Source organism: Colossoma macropomum, unplaced genomic scaffold (assembly GCF_904425465.1).
Source record: "Colossoma macropomum unplaced genomic scaffold, Colossoma_macropomum, whole genome shotgun sequence".
Taxonomy (NCBI): Eukaryota; Metazoa; Chordata; class Actinopteri; order Characiformes; family Serrasalmidae; genus Colossoma; species Colossoma macropomum.
Window position 1 is genome coordinate 31,023,326 of NW_023494787.1, and position 25,286 is coordinate 31,048,611.

General features: G+C 38.0%; 1 protein-coding gene across 1 annotated transcript; it reads left to right on the plus strand.

Annotated features, from left to right (window-relative positions):
• The first annotated feature begins 1,622 nt into the window (after positions 1-1,622).
• zgc:86598 (STKc_CK2_alpha domain-containing protein) lies at positions 1,623-25,286 on the plus strand. The gene is made up of 13 exons (XM_036566914.1): positions 1,623-1,727; positions 10,374-10,504; positions 11,225-11,336; positions 12,098-12,199; positions 12,444-12,494; positions 12,589-12,648; positions 14,875-14,958; positions 15,777-15,887; positions 18,661-18,762; positions 19,799-19,899; positions 20,327-20,475; positions 22,228-22,317; positions 24,884-25,286. Exons 2-13 carry the CDS (start codon positions 10,404-10,406, stop codon positions 25,000-25,002), a joined length of 1,182 nt encoding a protein of 393 aa, XP_036422807.1. The 5' UTR covers positions 1,623-1,727; positions 10,374-10,403; the 3' UTR covers positions 25,003-25,286.

Here is a 25,286-nt window from a genome sequence, read left to right on the forward strand (position 1 = left end):
TATGTTTTGGTTGTGGTTAATCGTGTCTTTTTCAGCTAATTAGCATGCTGGTAGTATTTTACCATCCTTGTGCTGTGTTTGGCTTTTGGTGATCTCCATCCTATTTCCCCCGTAGTTTGGTTCCCTTTTGCTGTCTGTTCAATAAAGAGCATTTTCCTGAACAGAAAATGACTCTGGGTCGTCTTCTGTGTCGACACTACAATATATTTATTGTACTCTGGATGAATAGAATGTTTAGGCAACATTGGGCTACTATGCTGAAATGTCTAGATTTATTTGTTTTACTGCATTTGTAACCCTAAAGAAATACACGTAATTTCTCTTTAATGCTAGGTCTAGGTAGATGTAGTCACAATTCTTATGTTTTAGAAATGTTTATGAATCAGCATTGGCACCTATATAAAAAACTGTGGAAAAAACATCGGCCCAAAACTCTTGGTATTGGATCAGAAAGAAAATTAAAAGTATTGCTCATTCATACTGCAGATCCCAACTCTGAGGTTAGAGTGTAATGATATGCAAAGTAGCTTTTGATAGTGACTTTTTCAATCAGTATTCACTCAGTGCTTGTAAGTTTTTCAGCTTTCATCCATAATAATGCATTTTATTTCTTTTAATGCAGTAAGTGCAGATCAATGTGACATACACAAGGAATGAAGTGAAGAACAATGGACCTCATTCACCAACTGTACTTAAGAACAAATTTCTTCTCAAAACCCACTTCGGCAGTTTTTTTTAAGATTTTGACATTTCCCAATGTTTTCTTATTTGAGATTTGTTCTTAGGTAAGAACAGAATCTACACACATTACACACAAGAACACAAAAAGGTGAGAACAATTCTGTAGTTTAAGAAAACGTCATGAATCTGATGTAGACTTTTTCTTAGGACCTTTCTAAGAACACACTTAAGAAAAATCTTTGGAAGATATTGGTGAATGAGGCCCAATGTCATTTTACAAAACAAGAAGAGAAAAAGGAGAAAACAAGGGATAAACGAAATAAAGTATGATAATACAATGATAAATACAAGTTACAAACGAATGAAAAAAGAGGATACACATGATTTTCAGAAACTTTAAACAAACAAATAATTGTACTTTGCAAACTGCTATGCTTTTTAGGGCTTTTTGTGTGTGTGGGTTGTGCTTTTGTATCAGTGTATAGTTTCTTTTCCTTCTTAAAGACATCAAAATATGGTTTATTTTTTCTGAACTTGCATTTCTGAGTATAAAATTTGTTAAAAAAAATATTAAATATACGAGGAAAAAATGTCTCTTTTGTACTGTTACATGATGTGTTTCAATATCTTTTTTTCATTGCAGATAACCATACATACACGTAACAGCACAGCAATGGATGTACGACATTTCTTATTTTGCTGCTGGCACAAATTTACTAATGTAAATATGTAATGACATAGATCCGTGCGTTCAAAGTCATGTGTGAAGTTATTTTTCTGGTAAATTTCATCTTATGTGAATAAAATTTAGCTATTATTCTTGAGTGTTTCAGTACCCACTTCTAAAGAAATCTGAGATTTACTAAACGGGATTCTTTGATTTACCAAGAACTGATTGAGACCCCGCCCATTTTTCCGAAACTGAATTTGTGATTGCGCCCCCCGGAGGCGCGGATGACCCCCTCTTCTCCTCTCCGGCTAAACTTGTTTGCCGAATCCCTCTGTCTGTAAGAGCCGCCATATTGTCAGCCCCGAAGAGCCGTGAGGTAACGTATGCTGTTTATTTGTAATAATCATTCGCCGTTGAACGCGAAATTTCAATTCATAAAATACAGCTTCTTAACTAGGGTTGTGAAGAAGAGCTCGGTTTTGAATTCAGTCCCAGGTAGTGGACTCTTTTCACTGTTAAGGACTACGATGTAGCTAGCTAGGCTAGGCTAGCAGGCTAGGGAGCAGGAAGGCTGTGCGCTGAATCGTTTTCCTCAGAGCGGAGCGGCTGCTGGTAGCATTCAGGCTATGTGCAGCGATAGCAACGTGCAAGCCAGCATGTTAGCCCAGCCTAGGGATGTATTTTTTTCTGCTATCGTCTAGTGGGCTCAATAGCACAGCAAAATATGTATGGAGTCTAGTCATCTATACTTGGAGTACTTGGCCATTGTTTACTCGATTGGCCAAGCAGAGTTGGACAGTCTGGTCACTTGTTGGCAGCCTAGCAAAGCAGAAAGAATGGCAGAGATCTACGTCGTTGCTCAAACGTTATTTTCATTATTTTATGGCTGTGTAGTTGGCGAAATCTGCCCACTCTCCTGTTTCAAGAAAACCTAAACGTTATTAAATCATTTTACGTCCGTGGTTCTCTGTATCGCCCCCATTTTGCCAGCTAACCTGAGGAACAAGTAGGAGAGTAACGTTAGGTAGCTAAAGGGGACTTCCACTGATTTTTCAAAATTTTTGCATGATTTCGTGGTTTAGATACTCAAAGTAATTCAGATAGGTTTGATGTTGAATGGTTAATTTGTAGGGAAACCTGCCGACTCCGGTTTCCTTGCAATGGTCGTGATAGGAACCAGGGGTCCCAACGTCTATAATGCACACATAGCCATTTTATTTACTATCTAAAATCACCAGTGAACATATACATGTCTTCTGAGTTTATATATATATATATATATATATATATATATATATATATATATATATATATATATATGTGTGTGTATATAATGTTGGTAATGGAAAAATAGTGGCCAATCTGAAAAGGTTTTCTTTGGGGACCGTTTTGATTCACATCACCCTTGTTTTATCCCTCGACCATGAATTGATTCAAATAAACTGATTAAAATAGATCACAAAACTTTATCACAAAACTACCGTGAGACAACATCTCAGACATCAGGCAGCGTGTTCGTAACCATTTAATGAAACAACTTTCTGTGAGGGAGCTTTTAGAGGCATTGAACTCTTCAGACGTTTGGCTCCTATCAAAACCACTGTGAGCAATTCTGACTCAGTAAGATGAAGCATTTTAACTCTAAATGATTTTGTTGACACAATAACCATTTAATTACATAGAAAAGAAATAAATAAATAAAAAAACTGGTGGGGTTCCCCTGCTAAGCTCATTTAATGCTGCTAACTGTCTAACAAACTGAGCTCTTGAAAAGAGTCTTTGACTATCCGATCAACAGTGCTGTGAAGAACTTGCTCTGGAATTTTAAATGGTAGGGAATCCACGTACAAGAGCAAGCAAACTAATAGAAATGAAAACAAAAGGCTTGACTACATCTCAGTCAAATTGCAGTTCATTTTAGTAGCAAAAAAAGCATTTCAAACCTAGGCCAGTAAAATGTTTTCTGTGGAAAAGAAGCATGTTCATGTTAAAACAATGTCAGAATTGTTTGTCAGTAACAGAAGCAGCAGAAAGAACCAAAACCATGCAAACAAGAACACATCTGCATCACAGGTGCACACTACAGGTCCTAAATCATTGGATATGACTGCTGCTTATTTGAGCAGGATAATTGACTTGAACAATGTTAGAAAATATTTTTCATGGCTCCAGAAAAAAAAACTCTATCCTATGTACTCCACAAAGCCTTTTTATATGTATCTTTTTAGTACTGCCTTATTATCCAATGCCATTGTACAAAAAAAGCAAAGTCTTAAGAGCAGAGCCTGTACCTTACAGAAGTAGAAGCAAGTAATGTAGCCTGGATAATGGTATTTCTGCTATCTGGTTTGTTTTATGTTTCCAAAGCCCTAAACCTCATGCCAGTTTCCAGCTGTAGAACTAAACTTATCAGCAGTAAATCTGTTCTAATGGTAGCACCTGACTGTTATTATTTTGATCCTTTTTTTTGCTTTAGTTGTACCCACATAATTGTTTTTCCAAATTTGAAATTTTTACTTTTTTTATTTGATCTGTCTTTCTGTTCATAGTAGATGTAGCTTGTTGTTTTTCAAAGCCATAAGTTTACAGAATGTAACAGCAAAGCTGCTCAAAGCCCCTATAATACTGTAGACTTGGGTATTTTTCACAGGGCTATTTTAGAGTAGTGTGGATTAGAGCCTGACCGATAAATCAGCGTGCCAGTATTATTGGCTGATGTCAGATAATTGCAGATTAATCGGTATCAGTGTTCATATCGACCACCAAATGACAATTAAAAAAAAAAACGTTATGAGTGTTGTCGTTGCGTAGTTTGTGCATCAGAGGGCACTCTGCACATTCCCTACTGGTAGCACACGTGTTTGGAACACCACATAATCACAATCAGCTGACCAAGTAGAGTTAAATAGAGAATAAGCCACGAAAGAGGTTGCCAGCGTTCATTGAGTTGATATTGGTCACGTGAAATACCTTAGTTAAATAATAATAAAAATATCCCCGTTACTTCTTCTCTTAGCCTAAATAAACCAGGCAACATCCATGTCAGCCATGCCTGCTTTACTAAAGCCTGTACTGTCAGGCAAAAAAAATATAATTGGCCTATGTTTAACGTTACGCTAGTAGTGTGGTGTAGCCTAAGATGTTGACAAACTTGATTGTAGATTAATTTGTGAAAGTGTGGCACTCCTGTCTTTTCTCCGCAGCTCATCACTTCTAAAAACTCTCTGCCGCCATTACTTACAGCAGCTTAACGCTGTTCGTTGCTAAATTAGCTTAACCACAAAGCTAACTAACGCTGTGTTTGTCAGTGGAAAGCAACTAACGTCAATGAGCGGTTAAACTAGAGGGTTTAACTTAGTCTGCCTAAATGATAAAACTGAAGTCAGCTTCTTATTTGACAGCTTCTTGTTCAAATTATCTGTTTCCACCTTAAATGGTGCAGCAGTTACTGCAGTAGCTTTATGCGCCACAATACTGCTGCACCAGTTGAAGTGCAACAGGAAAATTCAAACAAGAAGCTGGCGAATAGGAAGCCAACTTCAGCCTCGTGCTTTAATGAAGCAATGGTAAATACATCTGTGACTCGCATATCTGCAGTTACAGTCGGTGCATTGGAAATTATTAAACCAAAGGGGTCACATTAATAAATGTGAGCTTAACAAGCGTCTAACAAGGCTTGGTAGCCAAACAAAGTTATCTAGCTTCTCTTTCAAACGTGTAGTGTGTCTTGTAATGGTACTATTTTGTTAGAGCGCATTGATATGCTGTGAGATGTTATTCACTTCTCACAAAGGAATTTCGGTATAGTTATGAGTAACAAGCTATGTTCAGATGTTCCTGCATGTAATCCAGTTAATCATTAAATTCTGTAAACGATAATATAACAGATGCTTATTTGTGATTTCACTACAGTCTGAAATCACAAAGTTGCATGTTATCTTGGTGAGGACTCTTAAATACCTACATGTAGCATGGTAGGTAAAGTCTTTACGATATGTATTTCTAAAGAGGAAGAAAAAATATCGGCTGATATTGGATTTTTAAATCCTCATGTATCAAAATCAGTATTGATTTTAAAAATCCTGTAACGGTCGGGCTCTAGTGTGGGTTAGACTTCTAATGTGTGAGGTCACTCCTGCTCCAATTAATGCTATTTCAGCTTGAAACGTTACACTACATAACATGGCTGAGGGTTCATTCTATAGCTAGGCAACCAACCTAAACACAATGTGATGCATGAGTTTATATGATCCAGACTGCTTATTCTAAACTGATCACCCAGCTAATAAATAAGTAAACTGATTAAGATGGTGAGTAATGCAGTAACAATGAGTAATGCATCAACAAATCAACAAAGCTTTATACCTTTATATACGTGCATGGCTTTAGGCGTGGTAGACACATTTCTCATATAAAATAATGCTGTTTTTGCCTGAATGTTGACTGTTTCACCTTGATTTTTATTTAACCCTGTTTAAGAAACTAATATATTCATTATTTTCTGTGAAATGTGAGATACTGTACCTTCATCTGAGATTGACTGTGTAATTTTGATCATTTATTATAACAGTATGACAAAACAAGCAGTATTCTGACATGTCCCGATGTCTAAGTAAGGCAGAACAAGCTGTTTAAATTCTAGTGTTGAAATTAACTAGACACTTCCATGTTGGTGCGATGTTACGTATAAGCTAAACAGCCTCTACTTGTTTCACTAATAAGCTGCAGCTTTTGAAGGCTGCTTTGATGCAAGCTTCACAGTCTTTGGTGAAAATATATGCAAGAACAAGTAGGCCTATTTGTGGTTGCTACAGTGTGAATCAAACCAAGTGTCAATGTAGATTTTTAAAAGATACGTACATAGTCCTTATTTGGCCTCAGTAGCGTTTTTATTTTCTGACTTCAGTTTAATACACCCTTGTAATGCATTGTTAAGTAACAATGACTGTGTGGAGGTGTGGGATCTGTGGAAAAAGCTTGCATAAATATTGTAACTAGTCTGAAGAATTACACTTCAAGTAATTGGTAAAAGGAGATTTGCTTAGTTGGTTTGTGACCAAGTGTTTAACCATTGCTGCTACTTTTTGGCTTCACTGTCCATTCTTGCATTCTCTTTCAGTACAAGCTTTTCCCATGCACCTGAAGTTAGTCTGTTGTGCAAGCTGCATAGAAATATTTATTCTAACTGAAGTCATTGTCCTGTGGCATCAGCTTCTCTTTCCCACATTCTGTTAAGTGACCTGGATCTTTGTGACATAATTGATGGCAGGTGTTCCAGTTGCTTGATGAAGCTTCAAAATCTTATCACTGAGTAGCTCTGTCATCTAATATTAATGTTCTTGCCTTTACCACTCTTTGTCAAGGCACAGATCATCACCATATCAGTTTTCTAGCTAAACTTACCCAGCAAAGTTGCCTACAGAAGACAATGAAGTCTTTTGTGATTCTTCCATCATTTCAGTGCTTGTCTTTTGCCATGACATAGGTCAGTTGTTTGCCAGTTGCAAGAATTATGGGTTGGGAAAGTGATGTGTGGTCTTGAGATTTAACTTCAGTTAAGCGTTAACATTTTTGTTTTGAATTCATAAGGTGCAACTGCGAAGTATGATAATTTCCGTTTATTTAATTTCTCTGCCAGTTCCGTTGTGGCTTTACCTCACATATACGACAGTAGTCCTTTCTGATCCAGGCAGACAAAGCTTTGTTTCTCTTCAGCTGGCAGAGGTCTTGTGACTTGCACTTTTTGTGCACAGCATTTGATATCAAGTTTAGTTGTGGTACTTCAACAACACTTCATCCTCCAAGGTAGGTGGAAGTTGAGGTTCAAGAATTTCTGGAATGACACTCCAGACCATATAAGTAGCACAACACAACTGTCTATTGTATCTGGAATTACAGTCCTGAAGGATGCTGTTTAACATCATTATCTGTTTTGTGTTGGACTGGTTGATGTTCTTGTTCGTAATAACTTTTTATTACTTCTTATTGTTGGTATGTACATTCATGGCCTGACAAATTCCCACTAAAACTAAGTCTGTGTTTTCTTTTTGATGTTAAGATTAAAGAGAACTTTGATTAGTGAATGGATGGGCGCATGGGCTCTTTCGGTACGGTGTAATTTCCCTATTACTGAAACAGTGCATAGACATCATCTCCACTAAGTTTAACTATAGCTATGATCCACCTCCAGATTGAAGTGAATTGATTGACTTTCCAGTGATTGAGGCCTGCTTGATTTGTTGGGCTTGGCCATGTCATCTTTGAAAATGTTTCCCTTTTCCAAACAAATGTTCAGGTGTAGTCTTGAATCAGAAGGAGTGACACTTGACTAGCTAGTGTCCTGATCTCTTCAGATCATTTTTACCTACATTACAAGGAACTACACTAAAAAGGTTGAGGCCATTATTGTGCTGTCTGTGCCAAAAGGGGCCCACAAATTCCCCAAGCCCAGACCAGTAATCTGATAGAAGGGGGGCCTCTGCACTCAGGGTAGCATGAATGTGTTGTGTAGTTTTTTATGTTCTACTTCAAAGATGTGGAACAACAAAGTTCATCTTAGAACATTTCATTTCATTCTTAGTGTCAGCCTTATGCAAATTCTTGAAAACTTTGAATAATAAAGCTCAGTGGTGACATAGCACGGCCAGTCGTTGGTGGAATGAATGTCTATGGCTTGATTAGGGACTGGCTTTGCTTTGAACTTCATGATACGATACGTCAGCGACGTAACAGACGTACAAAAGACATTTTTGTTCATGTATCTCAGAAGTTTAATTTACAAATAACTTCAGTAATAATAAATAAACAAAAAATGAATAATGCTGGGAAAAATTACATTTTGATTAATATTTACCTTAACATTTGTTGTAAAAAAAAACTGCTGTAATAAAAAAAAAAAATAAACAGTAAACTATTGTCATGGTATGACTAGCACTGTCATGATCATGGAATTTTAGCTGACTGTTTATTTTCGTATGAATAATTGTGGTTTAACGATTTAATCATTGTTTGCAACCATAAAAATACAAGCCTGAAATGGCCAAATTCGTTAATTAGTCATGTTACTTGCCTGCTTTGTTTACTTAGTAGCTAACACTGGCAGTACTGTGGAATTAATACTGCACGCACACTCACACAAATATCAGCCATTACACAGAATGAGAGTAAAGAATTAAGCAAAATTTCATCTTTACAAGAGTGAGAATATAAGCAAAAACCCTCACCTGACTTCAAGGTTTCATGGCATCATCGGTTGTAGATTTGCATATGGCAGTGTTTTCTGTGTGATATTACTAATTAGGTTGCAAGTCAATACCTTAACTTAACTAGTTTTATGTTTAATAATGGCCATAAATTATATAGTTCATTAAATTAAATGTTTATTGTCTTGTTAGTGAATTAAAGACATAAGCTAAATACACCAAACAGGCATAACATTATGACAACCTCCTTGTTTCTATGCTCGTTGTCCATTTTATCAGCTCCACTTACTATATAGGTGCACTTTGTAGTTCTACTAGTTCTACACTTACAGACTGTAGTCCATCTGTTTCTCTGCATACCTTGTTTGCCCCCTTTTACCCTGTTCTTCAGTGGGCAGGACCCCCATGGACCCTCACAGAGCAGGTACTATTTGGGTGGTGGATCATTCTCAGCACTGCAGTAACACTGATGTGGTGGTGGTGTGTTATTGTGTGTTGCGCTGGTCTGAGTGGATCAGACACAGCAGTGCTGCTGGAGTTTTTAAACACCTCAGTGTCACTGCTGGACTGAGAATAGTCCACCAACCAAAAATATCCAGCCAACAGCGTCCTGTGGGCAGCATCCTGTGACCACTGTTTAGGACTAGAGGATGACCAACACAAACTGTGCAGCAACAGATGAGCTGTCGTCTCTGACTTTACATCTACAAGGTGGGAGTGTCTAATAGAGTGGACAGTGAGTGGAAACAGTGTTTAAAAACTCCAGCAGCACTGCTGTGTCTGATCCACTCGTATCAGTATAACACACAGTAGCACACCACCACCACATCAGTGTTACTGCAGTGCTGAGAATGATCCACCACCCAAATAGTACCTGCTCTGTGAGGGTCCATGGGGGTCCTGCCCACTGAAGAACAGGGTAAAAGGGGACAAACAAGGTATTCAGAGAAACAGATGGACTACAGTCTGTAAGTGTAGAACTAGTAGAACTACAAAGTGCACCTATATAGTACGTGGAGCTGATAAAATGAACAACGAGCATAGAAACAAGTAGGTGGTCATAATGTTATGCCTGATTGGTGAATAATAAGAATGTTTCATATGGAGTGGGGTTTTTTTTTGTGTGTAAGTGAGGGGCAAGTGGGGAGCAGAACATTTTCTTAGGATGATACTTATAGACATTTTCATGATGCACAATAGGCATTGCAATATTTTGACAGACACAATGCACTAAGAGTACCTCATTTAAAAGTGCCATTAAAAATTCTGGTCACAATGATTTTTATTCAGTGTTTCACACACAGCACTTTTTAATAATTTAAACAGATCTAATGAGATGCCCTTTGTGATGAAACATGCAGTTGATCAGTATTCCTTTAGTACTGACAATACCCCTGATATGCTCAGAAAAGCATATTGTTTATTTTAGCAAAATACATTGCAATGAAATATTGTCATATTACTAACCTCTAGGTCTGGTAGTAGTAGAGTTACAGCAGCATTGAAAGAGCGGGAGTTCACCTCATGTCACCGTGAACAAGTCTTCCTCGCTTCGCTTGCACTTAGATTAAAACTTCTGGGCTGAGTTTCAGTGTCTTAATCCAATTTAATAGACATTCAAGAGGCCACAGCTTGGTGGGCTTTAAACGACATGCATACTAGTCATGCGATGTGGTGTTCTCCCAGTACATGCATGTGTTGTTGAGAAACCCACATTCATACTAGGTCATAGGGTTCATACACACAGATGCTGAACCTGATTCACTGCAATATGCTACTTGGTCATCTTTGTTCTTAACCTGTCTCTCTCCTTCTCACAGGCCTGACAGAAACACCTGTGCACCCTCACTATGTCCGGCCCAGTCACCAGCCGATCCCGGGTTTACCCAGACGTCAACACACAGAGACCACGGGAGTACTGGGACTACGAGTCACATGTTGTGGAGTGGGGGTGAGCTCTTTCTGGTGAAAAGGATGGAGTGCGGTGGATTAAAAGAATTGTTGGAGAATTACCTGATCCTCCATTCTATTTCTTATGCATTTTTGGGCCCATTTAAGAATGATCAGTAAAAATTATTAGATCAACAGGAACAAGAATACAATTAGTGACCAGATGGACAAAATTTACTTATGTGCTACTTTTTATCAGTACAAGACTTAAGACCAAAAGTTGTGAAGTCATTGTAGGGCTGAACCAATTTGGGAAAATATCCAATTTTCTGACCAATATTGCACCTGCGATTTAAACGCGGTTATTTTCTTTAAATGAAGCTCCATGCCTGCACATCTGTTTCCTGACTTGATAGTTCTAACAGTGAATTTTGTGTGCCAGACGTCAGACTGCCAGTTTACGAGCCCCGTGTTATTAGGTTACATTTTACCAATTGTTAAGACAACATTAAATACTGTAGCATGTAGACAGAATTGCAGCTTTTGTGTTGTGAAAATTGCAATCTTCTGAATTGCGATTTCTGTATAAAAACAATTAATCGTTCAGTCCTAAGTCACAGTACATTATAGACTGTTATAGAGCTGTGATGATGTTTACTTATCACTGTTTTTATTACCGTCTTTTTAGAACTTATCATTTGACCTTAAGGAATTGGGTTGTAATGCTGCTGTCTGTTCTACAGAAGATCTGGAATAAGACCTGTTTTGTGATTTTCTTCAGGAATCAGGATGACTACCAGCTGGTGCGAAAGTTGGGTCGTGGCAAATACAGTGAAGTGTTTGAAGCCATCAACATCACAAACAATGAGAAAGTAGTTGTTAAAATACTCAAGGTAAGGATATTAGACTGCTTTTCTGTGTGGGTTGGATACCTGTGTTTAGATCTAACGCAGTTTTTTTTAAAGCTGATTAACTAATAAATTGCTTGATTAAATTGTTAGTTGGCTATATTTTCTTCATGAATGAATGAATGGATGGGTGGATGAGTTGGCCTTCTTGCTGGATGAATGTTTGCCTGTCTGGCTGGATGGATCAGAGCAATGCCATAGGAAGTCTTGGAGAAGTCATAGGAAGTCTTAAAGAAGTTGGTGTTTAATTTCTGTTTATTGGAACACAATCTACCAGAAGAGTAGACTAGACCTCTTACATTACATGCCGTCCTAACTCTCATTTTCCGAGTCACTGACAAGCACCTTTGCCAGATAAGCTTGTTTGTATTATGGACTGTAACATTAAAAAAGTATTGTAACTAAATCCTTTTGGCTGGAGTCCGAATTAAGAGGGGGGATTAATGAATTCGTCTTTCTCCTCTCAGCTGAACATAGCTCCAGATTCACTTGATAACATTCTGTGAGCTGAGAAGCTTCTTTCATGCTATGTGATAAATACTTGTGAAGATTAGCCGCATTTTCTCTTAATGTAGCCAGGATTTTATTTTGAGCTTCCCCTCACTGGAGACAGGATGGGGCGAGCACAACACAGACTATACTGAGACTCAATCAGATAAAGTGGCCTGTGTCAGTTTGTTTCCGAACCCACTGAAACTGAAAATATTTTTGAACTAAGAATCTTTCTTTTCTCTTTCTCCCTACAGCCAGTAAAAAAGAAGAAAATCAAGCGAGAAATAAAAATCTTAGAGAATCTGCGAGGCGGTCCAAACATCATAACCCTTTTAGACATCGTCAAGGATCCAGTGGTAAGTAGTAAAGCTCTCATTAACTACATGATGTATAAGATGCAGACTTTCCATTAGAAATGTAAATAATTATATAAGTTATGTTTGACTTTTGTAGATGTCTAGTGGGGTTGAATGGGGGGGGTGGGGGTGGGGAGGGAGTAGTGGTTTTATATATTCTGAAGCTGATTTTTGGTGTTTTCGTATTAGGATAAATGTGTTTCTTTATGAGAATAACTGACTGGCTTCTTCTTCTTCTCTCAAGTCTCGAACACCTGCGCTGGTTTTTGAACACGTTAACAACACAGACTTCAAGGTGAAGTCCTGCATTACATATATATAACATTAGATCATAAACAGCACATTTTCAAAGCAATTTGACCCCATCTTTTCCTTTGTTTTTGTCGCAGCAATTGTATCAAACGCTATCAGATTACGACATCCGGTTCTACATGTATGAAATCTTAAAGGTAAGATATTAAAATGACCATATCATCACTGTCCAAAAAAGCCAAATATCTCCAAAGTAGTAAATTTTCAGGAGAAGACAAAACTTAGTTCTGTTTACATTAGCATGTAATACAAGCTCTTAACTTGTATTACACGCTAATGTAAACAGATCCTATTCCAAGTGATTTTGGAGCCTTTCTGTGTGTCCATTCATCATGAATGAATTTGCGCACAGTTTTTAAAGTAGGGCTGCAGTGTTCAAATGATTTAGAAAAGTAAAAATAAAATGGAGGTTTTTCATTGAATAGTGACAGTATGCTGAGAACTAATTGATTGCTGAAGTATGTACAATGTACTAAAATAGTGATCTTAAGGTATTTAAGCTGAGATCAAGGACTACAGTGGCTTTCAGAAAAAACCTGTATGACTCCTCTGTATGATTTTCCCAGAAAGGGATCTCTGCAGTTGCAGGCTTCTGTTCTTTGCTGTACCCACAGAAGCATAACTAGTGTTGTCTCCAGTGCTTCATTCCAACACATTCTGTATTGTCTGAAATAGCTCAAAGTTAATTTTGAGGTTGTGAGCAGTGAAAACTGTCTGGCTGTCACCTTCTTGAGTCTCCACATTTGGGAATGGCATCATGGGTTATCATTTAGGCCTCTTAAGCCTTATTTCTTTATTGTGAATTGTATCTAAGTACTTCCACAGATTAACACAGATCTAGGAAAATGTTGGCTATAGTGTTTATGGAGATTGTGTTGTCTCCTAGTGCCCAGGCAGTCGGTTTTACTTGGACAGAGGTCCTGCAGAAAAAGTTTAGTTCCCAGCTAAAATATAAATGTTTTTCCTGTTATTTTACAAGACTGCCTTTGTCAGTAGAATGCATTTTCACAATACTTCAGCAAAAGGATGCAGCACAATAACACGCATTACTGTAGGTGCACAGTGAAATAGTGAGTTTTGTTTGAATGTCCCTTTAAGCATTTTTTTTTATTATTATTATTCACTGAATGTTTTGCATTGATAAGTGGGCCAGGCTGGGCCTAGTTTCCAAAACATTGCATATTGAATATTGTTCTTCTGGACCTTGAAATGGCTTTTCCATTGGTCAGAAACCAATCTAGTGTTTTTACTTGGAATGAGATGTTGGAAGAGCTGGAACTAGCTATGGGTAAAAGATTAATTTGTGCACAGAATAGGGCTGCCCTAGTATTGCTGTTTTGTTGCTGTATATTGCAGTTCAGATTGCAATATATTTAACAACTGTGGTGAATCAATACTGTGACATTATTGGCCTGCATTGTTTTGTCCAGATATTATTTTGTAGACTCTGCAGGCCTGTAGAGGCTAGTGGCAAGGCAGGATTAAGCTGCATGGTGGCAAGCATGGCCCATATGGAGGCGACATGTGTTTAAGCCTGGAGGATTTATACGAGCGGACAGCAGGGAGCACAGTTCACCCGCTCTCTCCGTCACTCTGACTCCCTCAGCCACAGCTGCTTAAAACAACCCAGCCACCCCATATCATTTACTCTGCACACAGCCATATGTGGACAAAGGAATGAATTGTTAGCTGGGGGGGTACAGGTTTCGCTTGCTCTGTTTTTAAGTTCTGCTTATTTATCTTTAGTTTTTTTCGCTTTGTCTTATTTCTGGTGGGTGAGCAGGTTACTAATAGTTGGTGCCTTTTGTTCATGCATTACTTAGAGTATAACTTCTGCTTATAACTTTTGCTAATTCTTTTTTTAATATTTGCATTTCCAGTGTTGATAAAGTCACTTATGAATGGTGGTTAATTTTTTTCAGTTGTGTTTGGTTAGATTGAGTGCATGATCACACTGGCCTGTTTGGAAGCCTGCTTCCTGTCAGTTTCAGGAAGGCTAAACTGCATCAGTGAAAGCGGCATCTCGCTCACACAGTGAGACTTCTCTGCTGGGCCCTGTGTATGACACAGTCCTCCTTCTGCCTGGTGCTTTTTTGTCCTTTCAGTCTGTCTTTTTCTTTCTTTCTGTTTTTTGTCTTTCTGGCCCTCTTTCAACCCCTTTTTTGTGCTCTAGTCTTCTCAGTGAAGGTCAATGAATATTAGAATTTTTTGTCAAGTTAAAGACTTGCCCTTATTTGTGAAATGCTCTTTTACTCACTTATTTGCTCTTTAATTTCAGTTGTTCATGTCTTAGAATTCAATAATAATTTTATCCAATTTATAAACAGTCAATTGAAAATAAATTTCCCATTTTCTCTTCTTAGGCCTTGGACTACTGCCACAGCATGGGAATCATGCACAGAGACGTCAAGCCACACAACGTCATGATTGACCACGAGCATAGAAAGGTATTGGCTTTCCCACTGTTAATCCTTAGCGGTTGACGGTGCAGTTAACGTCATACTCTGAGCTCCTCCATCATAACTAAAACACGGCTGTCTTGCTCTTTCCACCCACAGTCCTCGAAATAGAGCTGGGAGGCAGCTCAGTGGTACTCATAAACTCCCCATGCATTTTTATGTGGCAATTCAGTTTCCATTGTTAAATGCTTATGTTGCAACAAACAGAATGTGATTTTATACTGTGGATCGTATCAAATATATCTAAGTACAACAAAAGAAATTCTAATGTACAATCATATGTTCAGAGGGAAGCCTTTTTTCAGTTTTCTTCGTTTTACAATGAGAAAAGTGTGTGTACAATGGATTTATTCTTTGTTTTAACAGGAGTCTAAAACACTTTTTACTGTAACAAAAGACAGAACCTCTGTTTGAAAGTGAAAAAGATGGACTTGCATGTATGAATGTGGAATGATTTAGGCATCAAAACAAAAGTACAATTTATAGGATGTTCATTAACACATAATGCAGTGTGCAAAATCAGATCTGTCCCTCTTGTTCAAGCATGAAACAAGAGAAGCAAGTTCATAGTGACCACACCCTGATTAAATAGCGCTTAATGAAATACCCTCATCGTTTATTGTGTTTAAATTTTTAAGTGGGAGACATCCTTATGTAGTCCAACTCCTGTTCTGGAATGAAAAAATAAAAAAAAGTGATTGTTAAGTTTGGTTTTAACAGCTGAGCTAAACATAATGGTCATTATTAGGACATTTGTTATGTGTCGTCTCTAATAGCCTCTCGTTCTGTGCTGTTTGGTTTCTCAGCTTCGTTTGATAGACTGGGGCTTGGCAGAGTTCTACCACCCAAGCCAGGAGTACAATGTCAGGGTGGCCTCCCGGTACTTCAAAGGACCTGAGCTGCTGGTGGATTACCAGGTTAGTGAATGTGTTCATTTATGTGTATAAGTTCGTTATCAAACATTGATATCTGAAAGTACACTGGTCTACTAAAATCTATTTTATTCTGTTTATTAATGTTTATGGCATTCCTTTCCATATGTGCAGAAGGAGGTTTTTTGTCAGTGTGGGATGGAGAGCTGCAGTAGACTTACTAAGATGGTGGGCGAGAGACACAGAGATGTCACCGCTGCAATATATGACCAATGGCTATCAATAGCAGGGCGTTTGTACAATATAAAGCCATACCAACGGTTCCACTATTAGATGACCTATAGCAGTAAGGATCTGGTGAGGATCTGCCCTTGTGAAGCCTCTGCTAAAAAAGAGTAGCATGGATCCTTCCATACTAAATAATTTTAGACCGATTTCAAACCTACCTTTTCTAAGTAAAGTCTTAGAAAAAGTTGCTTTCAAACAACTAACTACGTATCTAATATCAAACAATTTATATGCGAAGTTTCAGTCAGGTTTTTGTTCTAACCATAGTACAGAGACGGCATTGATTCACGTTATGAATGACCTCAGGCTCAGCGCTGATGCACAAAATCCTTCTATTTTGGTTTTATTAGATCTTAGTGAAGACTTTGATACCGTTGACCACAATATTTTACTTCAGCGTCTTGAATACTGGGTCGGCCTCTCAGGCACAGTTTTAGAATGGTTTAAATCATATTTAAGTAATAGGCAGTTCATGGTTTCACTTGGAAATCATTCATCAAAACGATTTGCCGTTTCTTGTGGAGTCCCCCAAGGTTCAGTCTTAGGGCCTTTGCTTTTCTCTTTGTACATGCTACCTCTAGGTGATGTTATTAGGAAACATAGTATAAATTTTCATAGCTATGCTGACGACACCCAGTTATACATTTCTGTTCCTTCTGAAGATCAAGACTCTGTAGACAGACTAACCAGCTGTGTGTCAGATATTTCTCAGTGGATGTCACAAAATTTTCTACAATTAAATCATGAAAAAACTGAATTACTGATTGTTGGTACAGAAACTCAGAGAAAAATGATTTTTGAGAAACTTGGTTCTTTAGCTTCATCTACCAAACCTGAAGTACGAAACCTGGGTGTGATCTTAGACTCTGAGCTCTGTTTTACCCCACATGTAAACACGGTCACTAAAGTAGCTTTTTATCATTTAAGAAATATCGCTAAAGTTCGGCATTTTCTATCTCAGAGTGACGCAGAGAAACTTGTTCATGCATTTGTTACAAGCAGACTTGACTACTGTAATGCTCTTCTTGCTGGACTTCCCTACACATCTACACATCCCTTACAACTTGTACAAAATGCAGCAGCGCACGTCCTAACAAAAACAAAAAAGAGAGATCACATCACTCCCGTTTTGAAAGAACTGCACTGGCTGCCTGTATCATTCAGGATAGATTTCAAGGTTCTGCTACTAGTCTTTAAAGCTCAAAACAACCTGGCACCTGCTTACATCACAGAGTGTCTGTCTGTTTATGTTCCAGCACGCAATCTAAGATCTGCAGATAGTGGCCTTCTACAGATACCCTCTGTAAAATACAGAAAACATGGAGAGGCCTCTTTCAGTTATTATTCTTCTAAACTGTGGAACTCAGTTCCACCTTTTATTAGACAGTCAAGCTCAGTGCTCACTTTTAAGAAGCACCTAAAAACGTATCTCTTTAAATTAGCATTTAACTAAAACTGAATGTCTCGTGGTGTTTATCTTGTAATTTAATCTTCATTTTCTTCTGATTCTAATTAAGTACTAATGATCTTTTCTATAACTATGTTTTATCACCTGTCTGTAAAGCACTTTGAGCTGCCACCGGCATGAAAAGTGCTATATAAATAAAATTATTATTATTATTATTATTATTATTATTATTATCTGCAGACAGTTACATTACATTTCAGTGTGGTTGGTATATGCCCTATAGCTAAGCTTGAAGTTTGTACACCAAGTTTCTGGAACAGAAAATGGTTAAGAATGGGAGTTTTGCAGCTCTCCTTCTCACTGCAACAGCAGCTTTATGGAGTATATATAGCCTGGTCTACAGGTATTTAGGTAAACAAACCAGTGGTATTGTAAAGATGGCCTAATGTATATATTCCTAATAATTTGGCAAAACCCTTGAAGAGATTAAAGAGCTGTCAAATCCTGCACTAGTCCTGGTGATTTACTACCTCGGAGAGTTCAGATCTTCTAATTACTTAATAAGGGCCTCCAGTAACATCTAAATAGTAGGGTGCTTACACATTAGACAAAGCAAGAACAGAGTGGTAGATGCGAATGCTTGCAGGCCTTATCCGTTTATGAGGGAAGCACAAGGCTGAACCAGGGACAGAGTTGATGTGGTTCGAAATGGAGCAGATCAGAGTGGTCAACTTCTTTTTTTTTTTGGCCATCTATGCATTTTTCATTGGTTAACATGCATTTACATCACAGTTTGTTGCAGCAAAAGTTTAAATGGTTTTAGCTTTTTAGACACTCAACAGTATACAGTATCTCTGCATACAAGCACTGAAATACATTGAATGAGCTGCGTTAAGAAGCCTGGAGCTTATAAAGCCTGTGGTACACAGAACTCAAACGATGGCTTGATATACCACACTTGGGCCTGTCCTAATTATTACATAATTGCGTGATGGCAGTTATTTGAACTGCTTGTAGTTATTTAGGCTGGACGCAATTATTGTATCTCAGCTGGACAATTGTGTCGCATTCTCAGCTGGGCTCTTTTCCTAATGTGGTCTCTCTTCCTTTTCTTTCTTGAAGATGTATGATTACAGTTTAGACATGTGGAGTTTAGGCTGTATGCTGGCCAGTATGATCTTTAGGAAAGAGCCCTTCTTCCATGGACATGACAACTATGATCAGGTTAGTGAAACATTGTGAACCTTTATGTATTTTTAAAAACAGCTTAATTGGCTACAGCAGTTAATTTTCCGGTAATCAAATGATATAATCTCTGAAATTCTGCTGTACCACCTGGCTTTTTCATTAGGGGTCCAAGCAAAACACCAAAATTACTGAGCAGGACTCCCCCCAACTACTTTGGCAAATTTGACCCTGCTTGACCTCATGGTAGCACTATAATGTAGCATTTCACATTTTATACTAGTGAGCACTTGCAGAGTGTTTGTTTCTGTGGGCAAAATGTTGTAGATCATGGATTATGTTTATTTTGAAACAATAATACATTTTGATTATGTAACTTGAAAACAAACCCACAATTTTGTGTGTCAGCACAAAAATGAAACTCCAGCAAACCTCTTTTTATTATAATGTGAAATGCCCCATAGAGCAGATAAGGGTGCCGATGTTGCACTATTTTCATTATTTTTTATAACTTTTCTGAACAGATCAAATGGTGCTACTGAAGCTTTAACATAACCTCATGAGTACAGCCTATGATGGTTTGTCGTCTTAATTGTAATTGGGGTAAAAAGACATTGAGTCATTCTGTAGTAAATGACATATTGATGCTGAAAATTCTCACCAATATTTTTACTCCTCAGAAATTTGAAATGCGTTGACTAAACATTGCGTCTCTTTTAGCCTGTACCAGTAGTGCCAGACTATGTTACTAGGGAACAACAGCACTGCAAGGATTAATGTTTAATATGCTGCATTGTATCTACCTTCATTGAGAGCTTGATAATTAGTTCATGAGTGAACTTGGGTGTTTGAAAGCAGAGAGAACACTTGCAGTGAAGTTGCTAGTACAATATTTACAATAATGTTGTTCCTTTTTCTATAAATTTAACTCGAGCACCACTCAGATTTTATTAGCAAATTATGCAGCTACACTGTAAGCCTTTTTTTTCCTACTTGTTGTCAGCCCTTTGTGATACAGTGCCAATGAGTGGTTACCATTGCCCCCTGGTGCTTTAAATGAGTACTGTTTTTGCAGCTTGTACGGATTGCGAAAGTACTGGGCACAGAGGACTTGTATGACTACATTGACAAGTACAACATAGAGCTTGATCCACGGTTCAATGACATCTTGGGCAGGTATGTCTTGTTGTTTTAAAGTAAAATTTAATTTTTTAATTGTTATTTTATGGACAGAGTTTTTGTCCCAACCTCCCATGGCCCCATGTACATACACAAAGACCATTTAGATATTTTGTGTTTGTTTATTTACGTTTAGTGCAAAGAAGATTTTTCTTTGAAGTAGATCTGGTCAGTATATGGAACAGATTGAAAGGTTTTGTAGGTATAGGGGTTGTGCCATTAACTGAGCATCAAGTCTTTGAATATGGACCAAATTAAAAGCTGGAAGGGCACACTGTGAAGTACCCGTTTACCGGTGAAAAAAGATTTTGACCACCGTGCTCGCAGCTAACGTAAGAAAGAAGACCGGTTTAGGAATTTTTCTGATGATCTTTTTTCCCCCCTCTCTTCCCATATCTTTACACCTCACTCCCCCCTTGTCCAGACATTCCAGGAAGAGGTGGGAAAGATTCGTACATAGTGAGAACCAGCATTTGGTCAGTACTGAAGCCTTGGACTTCCTGGATAAACTCTTGCGCTATGACCACCAAGCCCGCCTCACAGCCCGGGAGGCCATGGAGCACCCATACTTTTGTGAGTTACACTTGATGTGATGTTCTTATGATGAAATTTAACCCAGAAAAATAAGAGTCTGTATTTTTTCAATTTGACTCTCAGGTTCAGTTAGCTATAGCCAACTAGGTATATACAACCCCGTTTCCAAAAAAGTTGGGATGCTGTGCAAAATGTAAATAAAAACAGTATGCAATGCAAATCATTAAACCTTTTATATTTAATTGAAAACGGTATGAAACTCAGAAATTTTATTCTTAATTGAAAAAAATATGCCCATTTTGCATTTGATGCCAGCAGCATGTTTTAAAAAAGTTGGGACAGGGTCATGTTTACCATTGAGTTGCATCACCATTACTTTTAACAACTCTCTGTAAGTATTTGGGATCTAAAGAGACAAATGGCTGTAGTTTTGAAAGTAAACATACACGTGACATAAAATTTCAGCTGCTTAACGATTCAGGGTCTCCATGGTCGTATTTTTAATTTCATAATGTGGCAAATGTTTTCAGTGAGTGACAGGTCTCTCTAGCACCCGGACTCTTTACAACAGCATGGCTCTGTAGTTAATATGTGCAGAATATAGTTTGACATTGTCTTACTGAAATAAGCAGGGCCTTCCCTGAAAAAGACGTCTGTGTGGCGACATATGTTGCTCCAGTACCTGTATGTATCATTCAGCATTATTGGTGCCTTCACAGCAGGTTACCCATGCTATGTGCACCAATGTAGACCCATACCATCACGGATGCTTGCTTTTGAACTGTGCCCTGATAAGAAGCCGGATGTTCCCTCTCTTCTTTAGCCCAGTTCATGATTTCCAAAAAGAATTTCAGATTTTGATTTGTCAGACTTCAGAAAACTTTTCCACTTCGCTTCAGTCCATCATAAATGAACTCAGGCCCAGCGAAGGCAGCAGATTTTCTGGGTGTTCTTTATATATTGTTTCTTCTTTGCATGGTAGAGTTTTAGTTCTAAACGCAGAGATGAACTGTGTTCACATATAATGGTTTTTGTGTTCCTGAGCCCATGCAGTGATTTCAACTACAGAATTCTGTTTTTAATGCAGTGCCGCCTGATAGCCCGAAATTCATGGCCAGCTAATTTTGGTTTTCAGCCTTGTCTTTTGAATACAGAGATTTCTCCGGATTCTCTGATTCTTTTAATGATATTATGTATCTTTGCTGCTGTTTGCCGTTTAACATTGAGAAATGCTGTTCATGAATTTGCCTGCACAGTTTTTCAAAGATCTTTACTTGTAAAAGTCTCAGCCTATCTGGGATGCTCTTTTTATACTCAATCATTATACTGACCTGTTGCCAATTATCCTGTTGTATTTGTTGTGAGATGTTCCAATATGTATGTTTTAAGCATTATGCAATACACAACTTTTTACTAGTCTTTTGTTGCCTCGTCTAAACTTTCTTGAAGCAAGTTGCTTGCATCAGATTTAGAAACAAAAACAATTAAAAATCAGTAAATTTATCACATTCGATGTTCAAGATTTCATATGTTGCCTTTGTGCTATTTTCAGTTAAATATTGGGGTTTCATTTTGTTTTTATTTGCGTTTTGCACAGCGTCCCAACTAATGGTGTTGTACTGCGGTAGACTGTATAGAGCTACCCATCTGTCTATATATCTATATAATATTGTGTCAGCTCCATTCCATCATGAAGTGTCAAAGGTGTTATGCATTTAGCTTTTTTAGGACTTAATACTTAATGGGTATTGTAGTATAACTAACACAAGTTAGTTGTTTGTCACTTCTTAGATCCTGTAGTAAAAGATCAGGCCAGGATGGGCTCTACATCAGGGCTTTCCACTGGTTCCACTCCTGTCAGCACCTCCAGCATGATGACTGGTAAAGCTCTCAATTTTCAGTCAAATCCATTTTTAATTACAAGAAGCATGAAGGTTCTGTATGTTTGAAAATCATTTGTGTAATTTACTGATTTGAATTTCTTTTGAATTTTAAGTGACACAAATACAGTTTTGTAGCTGCGGAAGCCCATTAAACCACCTGTTTTTTCACCTCTGTTTCAGGCAGCAGTGTTTAAAAAAAATTGCGTTTTAAAGTGAAAATTAGATTCTTTATTTATTTATTTTTTTAATCTCAAAATAACTATAAAGAATATATAAATATTGCCACAATAACGTATTTTCTTATAGTTCCTACTATGTCTAAATAACAATGTATATTCTCAATTTTTGCTGTATGTCAAAACTGACTGGCTGTTAGGGTGGGAATTTCTGTGCATCTCATGATCTGATTTCGATTCAAAGAACCAAGTTGCATTTATAAAACGATTTTCAGTTTTTGATGTTTTTTTTTTTTTGGTGATGGCAGAATTAGAGGAAAGAAAATTGAAACATCTTGAATGTACCAAAGCAGAGCAATACGTTTTCTGTCTTGTTGGGCAGCATTTGGTAAAGTCTGGGTTATACTACATGACTTGTAAATTCCTAACAGATTATAAAGTCTAATTATTTCACAATGTTTGACTGGTTCTTCAAATTTTTGGGGATGACAAATATTGGGGATGATGCACTAAACAACTTGGGATCACACACTGCATAACTTTTTAGCACATTTGGCACCAACCGCCAGTTCTGTTATGTCGGTTGTTATGTCAGTGATGGGGGACGGGGGACGGTGGGGGCCATCCTACCCACCCAGAGATAACGAGGCCATTTGTACTCTCTTAGACTTCTGGCCACGGATCATCACCAGGGATCGAATTCTTGATCTCCATAACTTAGAAGTTGTTGCCAACCGAACTCTGAACTCTGCACGAACACACTCGTTCTCCCATTACTAGGAGACGAAAATAAACAAACGTTGAGTGGCTTGCTGCTGCGGCCATTTTCGCGCTATTTGTGTTGAAAAGTAAAGAAACACAGGTAACCGTTTCAGTGAGGGTTATGGATGTAAAGATGTGATTAGTCTGAATTTAGAGTTTTTGATACACATGCATTCAGTTGTGCTTGTGCCATAAATTGTTCGTTAAAAAGCTTCACTACACAAGTGTCTTTTCAACATCTTTCTTTTTTTATATGCTGTGTTTTCTTCTTTTGTGCTCTGATTTCATTGGCTGTTGGAGTCCATTCATACTGACTCATAATGTCATTCATAATGACATTATACTCTTGGGTCAAAAAGAGTCTGTGCCCCTGACGCATTACTCCATTTTCTCTTCCAACTGACTCAGACTGCCCCAAAATCTGCAGACTAGAGCCACCCAGCCCTGACTCTGCCAGACTGAGAATTGGGGTAAAAGTCATGTGTTGTAACCCTGGCTTAAGCTTAATAAACCCAGTTTATGAGCCCAGTGCTAGTCTACATACCAGGTAGCCAGACATCATATTATTGTTTAGGAGTGTACACATTTACATGCAGCCTAATAATCCGTTAATAATCTGACTAATAGCTCAATTGGAATAGGATATGTCTGTGTATACACCTCGATCGGAATAGACTAGATTCCATTCGGAATACAATTTGTATCGATTGAACGAGGTGGATAATCCTGTAGATAATCCGTTAAATTGAAGAATAATAGCCATGTAATTGCCTGTATCTGTATCTGTATCTTACATTCCCAATCGGAAGTTTAATTGCGTTCTGCGCATGTGCGTTTGTGTCATAGCGCAAGTTTATAATGTTCAACATGGCGGGAGCAGAAACTGGCCTGCAGAGGAGACGGAGTTTATGATAACCCTAACCCTAACTTTAAAAGATGGCGGTGCGCCTGGCATCCAGCCTATGTCTCAAAACATGACGTCTTCTTCTCACCCCTTCTTTAATAAGCACATGTGAAGTACGTTTTCCGGTGTTTAATTTTAAAGTAGTTAAAAACACAAGCACTGCTCACTGCTGCTCGTCTCACTCTGACTGGATTTATGTAATGCTTATTGTCATGGTAACGTCTACACTTAGTGGTAGTCTATGCATGCATGTAATTTTGGATTGGATTATTTGTAGTGTGCATGTAAATGGAGATTTTCCATCAGATTGATGAGTAGAGTGAGCAGATAAACACCTCAGTCTTAATCTATAATCAGAATGTATTCAATCAGATTGGGAAAAAAGGTTGAATGTAAACACAGCCGCTGCTGTAATGATGTTGAGATCCGGTCTTTTGGGGTTAATTTGGGTAAATTACACAGATCCTTTGTCCCGTATGAATCGGCCAGTCAAATCATACACTTGTGGGTTTTTTTTTGTTTTTTTTGTTTTTTTTAACCCCCTCATACCTGGAAGAAACAGGCTTTCAAGGATTCCCAATTACAGCACAGTTAGAAGAAATATACCGGGCTAATATTTCAAATATTAGTCCTGACTATTAAACCTATTCAACTAATGTTGGCCTGTCATTAATATGCCAGATTGGATCTTTTCTGATGTCTGACAGTTTGTTCTTTTACAGGAGGCATCACGTCCATGTCGTCATCGCAGCCTATGGCCAACATGGCTGCTTCTCCGGTCATCTCCTCCCAGAGTGCTCTGGCTACACAGGTCCCAGCCGCTGCAGGCTCACAGCCCTGATCGTGATGCGCTCACCCGTCTGTCTCCTGGCCTCATTTTTACGTTGAGTGTAAAGAACTGAGGAGAGACAAATTTAGGTTCCTTTTTCTTTTTTTCTTCTTCTTTTGTTTTCATTGAATAATTATATATTGATATTTGGGCACATACCAGATGGACGTTAGCATTGCCTCTGTGTCCAGCTAAAAAATGTTGCTGCGTTCTTTTATGATGGTGTCTAGAGAAGCAACTACACTGTAGAAATTAACAAAAATGGATAATAAAATTTATTTTATATGTCCCTAAAA

Coding starts and splice junctions, on each gene's coding strand:
- zgc:86598 (XM_036566914.1), top strand. CDS start 10,404: ATGTCCGGCCCAGTCACCAGCCGATCCCGGGTTTACCCAGACGTCAAC. Junction 12,495..12,588: donor TTAACAACACAGACTTCAAG/GTGAAGTCCTGC, acceptor TTTTTGTCGCAG/CAATTGTATCAAACGCTATC. Junction 15,888..18,660: donor AGCTGCTGGTGGATTACCAG/GTTAGTGAATGT, acceptor TCTTTCTTGAAG/ATGTATGATTACAGTTTAGA.